Raw genomic sequence first — 14,062 nt, forward strand, 5'->3', positions numbered from 1 at the left:
TTAATCATTTTATTATTTTTTAAATTGTATATCGTGATTAGATATGGCATAAATCTAGGGATGCACCTTTCTGACTTTTTTAGTCCACCAATAGCAACACCTGGGTTTTGATTATATAGGCCGATACTAAATACCGATCCAATATCAGTATATTTAATTAATAAGTGTATGCTTCACTGTGTGTAGGTTATTGGAATCATCCTCAAGTCAACAACAATCTTTCCTAACTTTGTAAAACAATATGCAACGAATAAATATATAGATAAATAATAATAATAGATTTTATGTAGTGCTCAAAATAATATAAATGGATATAATAATATATATATATATATATATATATATATATATATATATATATATATATAAATTATACATTTATATTATATACATATAATATATAATAATACATATAAATGTACTTAATTGTTATTTATTAAAATAATGGTATTTCAAATTAGATTGGCTATTCACAGCTGACGGTGATGGCTGGTCACCGATACTTGATTCAGATATTTGATTTAGTTTCAGGCCAATATTATCTGTGACTATTTATAAAAAATCACTGTGAAATTGTTTTAAAGGCACAACATTTATTTAGTCAAATGTTGTCATTTCTATATAAATAGCATACTAGTGTGTTTAACATGACCAAAAACAGAAACCGTAAATTAAATTGAGAAGAACTGGACGTTATTAAGCATTAGCTAAGGAATACTATCACTTGGCAAAAACTAACTATATTCTCATGAATAGTGAATTTTACAATTATTCAATTCATTTTCACCCTATAAGATATTAGCACCTCAGTCCAAGATCACATCTTTTAATGTCTAGTTATCTAGGCAAACAGTTTGAAGTTTAAAAAACAAAGAAAAGCAGGAACTTTTATTTGAGAAGCAGAAACCAGTGAAAGTTTGGATGTTCTTCCCTTGATAACCCTAACCCTAACAACAATTTAATTTGATTTTTTTTATAAATGTACTAATTGTTTGATTACCAAATATTTTCAAACAATTTACAGAAAAGTACCTGTAATGAATAACTACAATCAATGAACTTCTACATTATGTTATGAAATGCGTAATAATTAACCTGAGTGATCTTAACAACCTCTTAGTACCAGAGATGGCAACAATATAAACAAACAAATCTAATTTGTAAATTTGAATCATCCTTCATGAGAAATGATAGAGGTGTGTGCATGTATTTTGGGTCGGGTGAGGTCTCTCACACTCATGAAGCTCTTGCTGTGGTGTTAAAATTGTAAGCGTCTTAGTGAACAGTTGCACATGCCTATAGGCCATTAAATAGCTTATAGCACTGGGAAATTGCAGAATTACAGATTAATGCTTATCTTTATATCCCATACAACCACAGAATTATACGAGACAAATCATTTAGCTGCCGCTCGCACATAAAACAAAGCTATTAAGACTCAGGGCTTGGGCACGATACTGTAGCACAATGGCACTGCCTGTATGTCTCTAATGGACAAGAAGGAAGGGGGAGATAAGAGAAAGATTATAGCCAACAGTTTGCGCTCCACAATGATTAGTTTAGCATTTAATATCACTTCCCAATGCATGTCCACCGTGGTCTGGCCTATTGGGACCAGCATATAGCATTTAGCTCTGTGTTTTCTCCTCTTGTTTTAGTGGAATAATTCCTCTCTCAAGTTTTCTAGTTTGTAGTTTCTGTTTCTTGTATTAAGAAGGGGAGAAACGAGAGGATCTGGAGGTTAGAAAGAAAGCCAGCAGGCGGGTGGGTGAAACAGAGACTTTCAGTAGAGCACAGCAGGCTTGTAGCAGGAAGGCTGCAGTCTTTACAGTAACAGCAACCACTCCAGTTCCACCACGATAGTGTGTGGCCAGTGCACGTGCAACCCCTGATGAGAGTGAAGCTGTCCACTTGGCTCCATTAAAAACCTCCTCCAATGGGAAGCACAAGGTATTGTGGCATTTCATGTGGGCCACAGCGTTAGTAATACAAGTAACAGAGCGTAGCAGGGGGCTGCTCCCCTATAGCCTCCATAACGAACAGACGAGGACACCAGGCCTGTTAACAGCCTTTAGATTACAGAACAGATTTCTCTAGGGATTATCCTCTGAAACCAGCTAATTTTCTCGTAGATGCAATTACACATGCCCTAAAACACTCAATTACTATCCCACACAAAAAAAGTACCTATCATAGAGACTAATTATGCACCCCAATTTATGGAGAGTCCACATACAGCGTTGTATTCTTATAATGTACAGGGTAGATACATTCATAGAACATGTAATATATTATTTTAGTTGTTTGTTTGACCTGTTCACCGGCTATTCATTAAACACACCATGCCTGTAACAAGAGGTCAATTGGCAAAAAAGGTTAAGAATTGGAGGGAGGGGGTTAAGATGTTGTGAACTTAACGTACCTGAGAAGGGGACGTGGCCATGTCCATCTTTTCTTGACTCTTCTCTTTAGCGAGCCGGGCGGCTTCTTTATATTCTGCAAACTTCTCTGCAAACTGGAAACAGAGGACAGCCATAAGTATAGACTCTAATTCATACAATACTATGGTTTAACCTGTTTAGTAAAGCCCTATGTGCATGGACACACACACACACACACACACACACACACACACGGTCCTTACCCACAATGCCTCAGCAGAAACATGAGCTAACTAGGTCACCATTAGTAACCTCTATATCAGAGACATATACACATACAAGCACACACACACACGCATACACACACACACACACACACACACACACACACACACACACACACACACACACACACACACACACACACACAGAACAAACTAGCCATTGTGTTTTCCTAGTTGACTTTTTGTCTTTAATCAGAAGTTGTCTGTGGCTGAAGTTGATCTCTGGGGTTATTTTCGTCAATGGCAAAGATACATTCAGCAATCCTGAAGCAGAAAGGTGAGCTCAGCTGAGGGGCTTTGAGCAAATATAAACACTCTGGCACATTTCCACTGTGTCCCTCTAGGGTGTGGCTCACCACCGACACTACTCCCTCAGTGTTACAGAGTAATTTAGTAAATACAGTACTGCAGAGGGCTGAGTGGCCAGGAAATCAAATTGACAACACTACTGAAGCCGGTCTTGCGTCTGCTATTAGTGGAGTTCCACGAAGTAACTCAATATCTTTTCACTTCAGTGTAATATAATATTTTTGGTTCAGTGATCTAAATGCAGTAGTTTTTAGGGTAAGTGCTCCAGGACCTTTTGGTACTGCAGTTATCTGAGAGGTGAATCTGATTATTTCAACTTTAGAACACATAAAATGCTATTAACTCTTAAAACATCCGACATAGTTCCTCTCAACATGGTAAATACCACTGTGAATGTATCAAGCCAAACCTGTTATACATTTAAGATATATTGAGAATGTTTTTCTATATCATATATATCTTAATCTAAATGAGACTTTGTAAAGAAATAAAGCTTAAAGAAACATAAAGATACACTGTAAGTATTGTCAATAATCAAAGAAAATAAAACCATTGAAGTAAAAAAAAAATAATACTAATCATTAATCATTTAAAGACCATATCTTCAAATGTATGTTGCATGTTTGGTTTGACTGATTCACAATGGTAATTACCATGTTGAGAGGACCTATGTTTGAGGTTTTTCAATATGTACTTTTCACGATTAAAATTATTTGATGTGGTCTAAAGTTGAAAAGAAATGTAATTCACTATAAGAATATAACATATTAACACATTCAAACAATATAAAAACATATTTTTACTTGGATTTACTTTGATTCAAAGAGACAATTACGATGCATTATTAGTTACCTATTTATTTACCTGGAAAAGAAGAGCTGAGTGTCCATATTATTCTGTAGTAACTGGCCGCCTTAAAGTCACATAATTAGATAATCCATCAATGATCCATGCATTCAGTTTTGCACTTTCATAAAATGTGAGGACTTGGGAAACATATCTTCAAAAAGGAATAGTCAAAATCAAAGCAGCAGAAACTGCAATGCCCTGACTTTTGCGCAATAACTGGAGTAATCCCTGAAAAACCAAACTGAAACTTGGATGAGTCTGATGACGTCATCAAGGTTATATATACATAATATAACTGTTCATAGGTCACATGACAAATAAACTAAACTACATTAATGTAAAATTGGTGGAGTTCCCATTTAAACTCTACAGCACCCTCCACTCGCTCCATCGTTGGGCTGCCAAACCATTTCCAGAATGTTTCACTTCTTAGTTGAGGGAGAGTTTTGCTTTGCTGTGTGCGTGCGTGCGTGCGTGCGTGCGTGCGTGCGTGCGTGCGTGCGTGCGTGCGTTGCGTGCGTGCGTGCGTGCGTGCGTGCGTGCGTTCTTCTGACAGTAGGAATGGTGTAAGCATTCCTGATTCACGACAGAGCTTACTCATACTGCAGGGGAGAGAAATCACCACCTACTCTCACTCTCACATACACACACAGTGAACACACAAATATGCTTAACTTCTATAAACACACAGCAAAAAAAAGCCTCATTAGGGCCAACTGCCAAGCCAATTGTACACCTTAAAAGAAGCTATAGCAACTAGTAAAAAGAAAGTTGAAATGCCATCCTTTCTCTGGGATGATACTCCTTGTGGAAAAGCCTCCCTTTGATTGATGCGTGGTTCATGTGTGTGTGTGTGTGTGTGTGTGTGTGTGTGTGTGTGTGTGTGTGTGTGTGTGTGCGTGCGTGTGTGAGTGTGAGTTGGATGGGGGTGGTACCTTGGCTAGATGATGCTCAGTGGAGAATCCCAGGCCATAGACTGTGTTAGCTCGACTGTCCGCCCACTGACCAAACTTCTGTGAAGTCTTTGTGAACGTCATGTTGGGACTGATGGTGCTGTTGATTATTGCCTGCAGGACATAAGAAAGCCACTTAATACATATTAAATGAACTTAATTACGGCAGTGTGATGTGTGTAAGTGGTATGTGTGAGTACTAGAGAGAGAGGATCAAAGGAAGAGCCCAGGACAATTTTTAGTCCCAAGTATGTGCTTTTTGTCAAAATGAAGATTATTGATCCCGCAAATCAGGACTAGAGATAGAAATGTCAATGAAACATTATATTGTTGAGAGGTTTTGGTATTAGTGCCTTGATCATTTGTATTTCAGTGGTGCCAATACAAATGCCCAATTGAGAGTAAATGTATTGTCAACAATTTCAATAATCAAGCTATCAAATAATATATTTATCCAGCAACATTTTCAAATGTGAACTGCATGTGGTTAAACAATGACGTTACATATTTTTGACAAATGTATATTGTGTGTGACTGGTCTGTACTGGGAGATCAGATAACGTATCAATTAATCAAAAAATAACATTTGATGATAATTGCAGTCAACTATACTTCATCAGAACAAATAGTGCTGGGTGTGTGTGTGTGTGTGTGTGTGTGAGAGAGAGAGAGAGAGAGAGAGAGAGAGAGAGAGAGAGAGAGAGAGAGAGAGAGAGAGAGAGAGAGAGAGAGAGAGAGAGAGAGGGGAAGCCTGAGAGAACAGTATATAGCTTCTGGTCTGCAGCAGTGCAGCTCACACCCACCAACACAATTAAATCCATGCCTGGATAGTTAACAAAGGGCTGCTGAGTTTGACTTTGAAAGCCTTCAGCCACGGATTTAGTGATCCACGGTTAGTTAGACAAGACGGATACCAACATGAGCATGTACATGGATACATACACAAAGCGTGATGGCAGAGAGACATATGGGGAGAAACTAGGAAATGAAGTGGTGGTCATGGGAAAAAACTGAATCTGAAAGTTGGTGAGCTCTGAAAAATTAGAGCCTGACTTTAAAAAATAAATCTGGCAATATTTTAAATTATCCTCATTGTCAACAACACCCATGAATAGACCCGAACCGACAATGTATTGATCTATCCTACCAACAATCATTGCCTGTGTATCTAACGTATAGTTTAATCCTCTGTGCCATTTATCTTTATTGTTGTCCAAAAACTATTTAAAACACACCAGTGAGCAACACTGTTGAGATAAGATAAGATAGTCTTTTATTAGTCCCTCTCTGGGGAAATTACGGTATTACAGTAGCCCGGATTCACAGATCAAGTAATATAAATAAACAGTAGAACAGTAATAAGAACACAATGTAAAAATTAAACAGTAAAACACAAAAATATGAAATATACAAAAGAAATAAAATAAATAGTAAAAAATGTGTATAAAGTGTAAGTGTAAAAGTGTAAGTATTGCACCGAAAAGTGTTAAAGTGTTCACAGTGTTGAAGTGCACTGTGAAGTTGCTCTGGCAAATGTCACAAAAAGGATCAACTTGGACTCCCCAAGTTCAGTCTCATTCACTTTTGAGTCAATCAAGTATAATCCCACATACACAACTGCTGCCATAAATACTTACTTACTTACTTACTTACATATATATATATATATATATATATATATATATATATATATATATATATATATATATATATATATATATATATATATATACATATATATATATATATATATATATGTATATATATATATACATATATATATATATATATATATATATATATATATATATATATATATATATATATATATATATATATATATAAATCAGAAAAATGGGCTTGGGTGTAATGCAACAAAACAGGATTGTGAAAGTCAGAAAGTATTGAGAGACATATTAACACGTTTGTTTGGGCCTTCAATAGATTTGTTGAACATAGAATGTATTTATGTTTTATATACAAGAGCTAAAACAAAAGGCTATCTCTAGATCTTATATAATCCAACCTCCCTTGTTAAATAACACTAATGGAGAACAAATTCATGTCTGATCAATTAGCAGTGTTGTGTAAGGGTTGGCATTCTCGTTGGCATCAATATATAATGATGGGTTTGGGAGAAGTAGCTGTCTATGAGTGTGTGTGTTACACAATAGTGATCAACTATCTATTGAGTGCTGTGTAATATTAGATGGTTGTTAAATTGGACATCCAAAATGGTTCACACACACGAGGTGATCTTTACATTTTTCACACCTCCTCGATTCTCTTTACACTTTTCTGTCTTTGCCGCTCTTGGTATTTATTCTTCTCACTCCGTCATCTGTTTCTCTCATTTAACTTGACCCCTCCTCTCTCCATAACTGTTGAGGACTGGTCCGTGCCTATAAATCACACCATGCCCAGCAGAAATATCCCCCCCGGTCCTTTAATAAGAATATCCTGAGACAAAATATATACTTTGAAGTGCAGACAGCCACACAGACATGCGCACATAAACACAGCAGTCGCATGCACACAATGAAACATGAGCTGTCAGTCTCTGGACAGGCTTCAATGCTGGTCTCTTTTAAGATGTCTTTGCACATTAGATTCCAGTGCAGAGCTTATTAACAACATTAACACTAAGTACATCACAGCGCCACTAAAATCACCCAGAGCGCTGTGTGACATCTTAATGAAACCAGTGTGCAGAAATAAAAAAATAACAATGGATGCAGTATGGGAGGTATAATGAAATATGCGTTTTGTGTGCGACAAAGTTTGTCAGGTGTACAGTAACAATCAGAATCAACTGCTCACCTTAGTGCCATCCAGGCTGATGATGCGATAGACATTGCGTGTGCTGTCGTAGAAGTAGGAGACAGTGACAGCGTGCTTGCTGGTGGGCAGCCAGTTCTTCTTGGTGTTGGGGTCAATCTGGAAGACGTGGGCCCTCGTGCTGTAGATGGGCTGCTCCCTGAAGGGGACGAAGAAGAAGTGGTGAACCTCTTTGTGCCGCAACACCAATGTCTCACCAAACCCACCGCCAGCACCGCAACGAATATTGTCCGTGGGGGAGTCAGATCGCCCTGGCAACCGAATTACCAACTCGCCATCCTCCATAGTTACACCAGAGAAAGAGAGGCTGTCAAAGGACGACTACATGTACTCATTGTCTTGACCTGTATACATGGATAACAAGCTGACGGAGCCGTCAAACTACAACAGAGTTCCCGCATACACCTTAAGTCTAAACTTCCTCTCTTACGTCATCGCAACTTGTAAATCAATACACTAAATGCACGCAGCTTTTCAACAGAAACTCCCTCTGTCTTTCAGTCTTCGGAAGCCAGCTCCGTCTCTCCATGCTCTGATATGGAAATGCCTGCAGCACAGAGCGAGGGTCACACAGGGGAGCACAGAAGGGAAAGGAGAGGGTTTAAGGCTAAATATAGACAGTAGGCTACGGTTAACTACCAGAGACCCACCCCACAGAGCTGCAGTTACCACACAGACAAACATAACGCATGTGCATATATTAACACACTATGGTACAGAATCATAAATCTGTATTTATGTCTGAGTGCATATGTGGTTTTGTGTCTCTGTCTCTCAGATCAGTAGATGTTCAAAACTCCATGATGGGCTCAGTTTAAGAAGACTTAATTCCTTATTGACCCCTGTATGACACTCAACCCAGAGTTAGGATTCACCACTATTAATGGTGGAGATTATACTATATTATTATATCATACAGGCATCTTTGTTTGTTTTTTTACCATCCATTCCTATGTCACTAATGTTCTGCCACCATCACCAGTTCATCCCATTATCCCCCACTCCTCACTTAGCTCGTACCATGCCCTCAAATATTCCAGCATTGTTGGGGCTTCTTGGGTAATATCTACAGTCAGTACACACACACACTCAACGTGCAGGGTGCAGAGGGAGATATTCTGGGCTGGCAGTACTGGCAGAGCAGGAGATAGAGAAGTGCTTACACTGCACTGAGGGGGTGATGGGGGACATCAAAGGCTTGCTGTATAAATGAATATTAAAATTCAACAGCAGCACCCCTCCTGTGTGTGATTAGCCAAGACTGGGAAAGAAAGAAAAACATGGAGACAGGGAGAGAGTGAGGGGGAAGTAAGACCGAAAGAGAAAGAGAATGATGGGAATGTGGAGAGTAGGAAGTCAGAGTGAATCTGGGATGATGAATGCCGCTTTACAAAGCTGCTTGTGGAGTGCTGTGCCTAAATTATCATAATCATCGACAGCAGTGTAAGTGGCAGAACTGTGAGTCATTTCCACTCACACCACCACGGCCTGTCCGTATGATCTGTGCAATAGCCGCTTGGCAATTGACATTGTTTTGCATTGCATAATTTGATAGAACTGTGTCAAACTTCTTGTTGCTTGATGGTTTTTGTACCAAACAAAGCATCGTTCTTTGAAGAGTTTTGTTCCAAAACGACACCTTTCAGTTTAAAAAAATAAATAAACATACTTACTCCTACAATTGTAATTTTGAAAGACACAACAACACATAATTGAATGTGATTTTAAAGTAAATTCTGCTTTCTCAAAAAATATATCTAACAATAATTTGTATGTAGACAAAAAGCATCACTCTTGTCATCAATGCTTCCTACTATACACTGACACTGGTCTGATCCAACAACCAGAGTTATCGGTTAGGTTATTGAGTAGAGGTCAATTCAGAACGTGTTGATCCTCTTGCACTCCAGTGATGAACTCCGGCAGTAGCATGTAGGCGGCATGGCAGCTAGACAGATAGACACGGGGACACAACAAAAGCATGAAAGCCTTAGGAGGCTGCCTATCTCCCATCAGTGTATGCACAAGTGTGAATGTGAAAACAAAAGCTGCATACCCCAATACAGGAGGGGGTACATGATCAGAGGGAACGGATGAGGAGGGAAGAGAATAGATAGAACAACTAGGCTGGTGAGTTCAGTGGGCGAATGAGTGGTAGGCCTACAGGAGAAAGTGTGGAGGTGGAAGGAAAAACACAGAGGAGAAAGAGGAGGAGGTGTTTAGCATGCAAAGTGTACAGTGTGACACAAGAGCAGGTGATGAAACATGAATGTTAAAACAGAGAGAGGCGGTCGTCAGGAGGGATGAGAAGAACGTAGAGGAGGTGATGTAGAAGAGGATGAAACTCTGAGAACAAGATGAAGGAAGTGGGAAGCTCTAAACTGCTACACAGCGTGGGATCAACAATTATGTGAAGTAACTTGTCTAAAGCTAAACTTCCAGAAAACTAATACAAGTTCTTTTTTTTTTTAAAAGATATGCATGTTGGTGCTCAAATAGCTGCAAGAGTAAGTATAGTGTGTAAAGTAGGCTGCTCTTGCTGAAATCATCGGGTGATGATGATGATAATACTCATGGATGGATGGCAAAAGAGCCACATCCAGAAAAGCACTATGCAGATGCAGTTTTTACATTTTTTTAAACTCCTGTGTAAATTAAGTATTGAAAATAGAGTATTGACGTATTGTTGTTGCTTATGTTAACATTGTGGTAGTAAAATGCTGTTGTTTTTTTTAGATGGTGATTTACTTTGTTTGATGACATCGTGTCCAATAGTTCATTAGACTGGAGTAATGAATAGATTTTAAAATGATTACATTTTCAAAATAAACTTTTAAAAGTTAGATACCATTAAAGGTTTATTTCACGTCACATTAGTTATTGCTTCAAGACAGAATTTAATTCAGGATTCGAAATTCCAAAAAAGTACTGTGACAAGTGGACTGAAATAGACAGATTGGCTTCTCTGGTGTATGTTGTGAAGAGTTAAGCTGGATGGTCAAAGGGGACATTTGAGTGTGAGTACACAAAAATTGCGATAAAAATACAAAATCTTCTCATTAGCCATAATAGTTTTGATTTATTTGCCCAAATTATTTGATTTGTTTCTGTCTCCGCCCCATTACAATGAAGATAAATGTAAAATACATCTGGAAATAATTCGACATAATCGGCAGAAAATAAAATGTCCATATTAATCTTCATTGAAACAATGCTCTACCATAGAAATAGTCCTTTGCAAACTGTTCAGTAATATTAGTGGATTTTGTGGACCACAATTTAAATAATAAATGGTGTAAAGGATGAACATATGTAACAAATACTTCCTACATGGCTTGATACCCGTTTGTTTTTTGCTATCAGGATCAGGAACGTTGAAGATATACATTTAAAATCTAAATATGTTCAAATATAGGTTTTGACCCTTTACCAATGCGCACACACACACACACACACACACACACACACACACACACACACACACACACACACACACACACACACACATAAATCACACACACATAACCTGCAGTTACACAGTTACAGGAGTTGCAGGGGTTTAATGCACAGATGTGAACACTTACACAACATGTGCACGTCATTTTATACTGCAAAAGGTATTTTCTTTTCTACTTCAGTGTGTCCCCTTTAACCATCCAGCTGCCCTTCTTTCCGCAAACACTCACAGTGAAACAGAAGCATATTTAAACGGTCCATTTCCGGATATCTCCCTTTCCCTTGCCACCTCCACCTCCACCTTCACCCAGCCGCTCCGCTGAAGTTTTCTTTGTTTCTATGTTCTTCATTAAGTCAACAAGATACAGCACGAATGCAATTAAAACTTATTTATTGTAGAGAGAGGACAGTAATGAGAGAGCTCTGTGTTGTTCTGGGATCGGCTTCAATGACCTGAGATGAGCCTGTGAACACACGCTATCTCAGGTAAAGAGAGGGAGCTGGGAGAGAAACTGAGTCCATCTGTGCATTAATTGCATTAGCCCAAGGAAGTGAGAGCGCTCCAGAGAGTTTTAACAGGCATCTCCAGTTCTCGTTCAACACTAATGTTCTTCTCCTTGCCATCATTATTACAACCACGTGAACGAAAGTCCGTCAGAAATCTGTCTGTGGTATTACTGCTCGACGGGCACCAAGACAATAGAGATATATGCGCATTTATCTCATCTGCACATATTCAGACGTCAATACACACATGCAACATGGTGCTTCGGAACACTGTATACAATGTATTCCACTGTGGATCAATTGAGTCATTGAGTCGCTTGCATAACAGTAACTTAGTCACCAGTATGGCAGAGCCCAGTTGAGAGCTGAAGCTGAGTGGGAGACTGCTGAATGATGTGCTGCCCACACTGGAGGAGGGCAGAGTGGGAGCCTGGGAGGCCTCCAGTGTATTGTAAATAGTTAATGCAGGAGTTTTGGCTGATGCCTTGAAACCGTACCATGCCTGTGCCATATTGTTAACCTCCTGCTGTGCAATTAATCACAATGAACTGCAGGAGACAGCTGCTAATGAACGACAGGCTTGGTTGGGGGAAATGGACCGCTGAGCTTGGGGTTAGGGGAAATGCAAATGAGCAGTGCTGCACTCTAGGCAGATATTTTACTGATGGGTGCCTGTTGTTGAGGTGTAAGGTAGCGGTCACTGTGTGCTGCCATAGAGACAGAAAGCCGCTTTCTGTCACTGGAGCCTTGTGAAGTATTGTAACTACAAATATTTCCCAAATCTTCTCTTGAGCAGCACCCATAACAGGATGTACAGTATATCTGACCACAGAACAGAACTCTGAGAATATTTGACAAGAATTTCTGTTTTTAAATGTCCCATCTTTCAGAATTGCATAACTGTCTTTAATGTAGGGGAGAGAAAAAGCTGAACAGAGAAACCTATAAGAAAAACAGCCGTATTTAATCTCTCCTTGTTCTAGTGCAGTATTAGATACATATGGTGTTGTTTCATTTAGATTAGAACATCCAAAATCTCAAATTATTCCACTTTGGAAAATATTTACACTTGATCCTTAAAGTTTGATTATGGGGTCACTTCTGCAGCAGCTTTTGTGAGCCGGCATGTTGGGCCCAATGTGTGTTTCTATTTTAACAAACAGCATATTCCGAAGAGAAAGAGGAACATTTTTATTTAATCTCTAAAAAAAAACATGTTGTTTTAGTGAGCAACAAAAGACCGTCAGAATTTCAACCACACAGACTGCCGACCTGAGCTATCCACCATCAAGTTCATTAGACGGCAAATACAGAGAGATTCATTTTTACGCATACGCCCGGGTCACTGTGATATGCGTGGTGTGGTTTCCACGGGAGAGAAGTTCAGAACCTGCAGCACCCGCAGCTGATATACATACAGAATTAACTTGAATTCAGTCACCCCTTTCTATAATAATCACACTTACCCCATTGTTATGTTCGACATGGTGGCGATCGCTGATCCTTTTCACTGGCAATAAAAACGTATCTCTCAGATTGGCTGCTGCGTATGAAGGTCTTCTCTCTACACGACCGCCTTCAATGTTTCACCGTTGGTGCGTCTACAGGAATTTGATTGGAACTGGTCCATTACCATTCCACTGTCACCGCATGAAATCACACATAAGTCGTTCTACACATGGCACGGAAATCAGAATGTGTCTCCTCCTTTGGCGTTGAGCGTTTGGTGATGGAGCAGCAGCAGCGCGGAGGGAGAGCCAGCGCCGAGTCCAATGGAGATCAGACAGGCGTCCTGCTGTCGCGTGTAAATTACAGATCCTCGCTGGAAGGGTGGAGAAGCCCGGTTGCCTTCACTGGAAAAGACAACCCTCATTTAGCCACTTGATAACGCACAGACTCATCCTGTCCACCCGCGTCTCTCTCTCTCTCTCTCTCTCTCTCTCTCTCTCTCTCTCTCTCTCTCTCTCTCTCTCTCTCTCTCTCTCTCTCTCTCTCTCTCTCTCTCTCTCTCTCTCTCTCTCTCTTTCTCTCTCTCTCTCTCTCTCTCATTACCATAGGCTCACAGTCTACACCCCCACTCTCTCGCCCAGACTACAGCTATTTTACAGCTATGCCACACAGCATTACCTCTGCATTTCTATAATAAAGCCGATTTCTGATGCTCCTCGGACTAAACCAACTTGTGCTTATCGTCATCCATGCCTTACTGATGCACGTGACAAATGCCTGTTCTCCTAATCAAAGTATGTTAAGTCGTTTGCATTGATTAAAACATTCTCGTTTCCATGCTGTATGTATGTGTGCTTTATTGATCTAAGCCTATCCACAGAACCATACGCGTACCCCACCCCCGAACTCGCTCCACATCTGGCTGATGCATCGCTTCCCTCCTACTCATATCACTGTCAGTATTGAACTGCCTACGTCACGACACCGTCCTCCGCAGTGACGTCACTTCGCGCTCAAGGGACTGATGCCATTTGAA

The 14,062-nt window shown here is 39.5% G+C and overlaps 1 protein-coding gene across 3 annotated transcripts in view; it reads right to left on the bottom strand.

The window, feature by feature from the left end:
- homer1b (homer scaffold protein 1b) overlaps positions 1 to 13,778 on the bottom strand; it is a 23,581-nt gene extending 9,803 nt beyond the window's left edge. The window contains exons 1-5 of one of the 3 annotated variants that reach the window (XM_068604574.1): positions 13,705 to 13,778; positions 13,044 to 13,430; positions 7,597 to 7,753; positions 4,759 to 4,890; positions 2,423 to 2,515 (exon numbers count right to left, since the gene is read on the bottom strand). In XM_068604574.1, the coding sequence (XP_068460675.1) occupies positions 2,423 to 2,515; positions 4,759 to 4,890; positions 7,597 to 7,753; positions 13,044 to 13,063 (402 nt within the window). In that variant the 5' untranslated portion in view covers positions 13,064 to 13,430; positions 13,705 to 13,778. Of the gene's footprint in view, positions 1 to 2,422; positions 2,516 to 4,758; positions 4,891 to 7,596; positions 8,144 to 13,043; positions 13,503 to 13,704 lie in introns of those variants that run through there. The other 2 variants (XM_068604575.1, XM_068604573.1) reach the window with 2 other exon arrangements.
- Positions 13,779 to 14,062: the final 284 nt, after the last annotated feature.

This window comes from Clinocottus analis, unplaced genomic scaffold (genome assembly GCF_023055335.1).
Source record: "Clinocottus analis isolate CAN_PGR_092001 unplaced genomic scaffold, fCliAna1.0.p SCAF_7, whole genome shotgun sequence".
NCBI classification, from domain to species: domain Eukaryota; kingdom Metazoa; phylum Chordata; class Actinopteri; order Perciformes; family Cottidae; genus Clinocottus; species Clinocottus analis.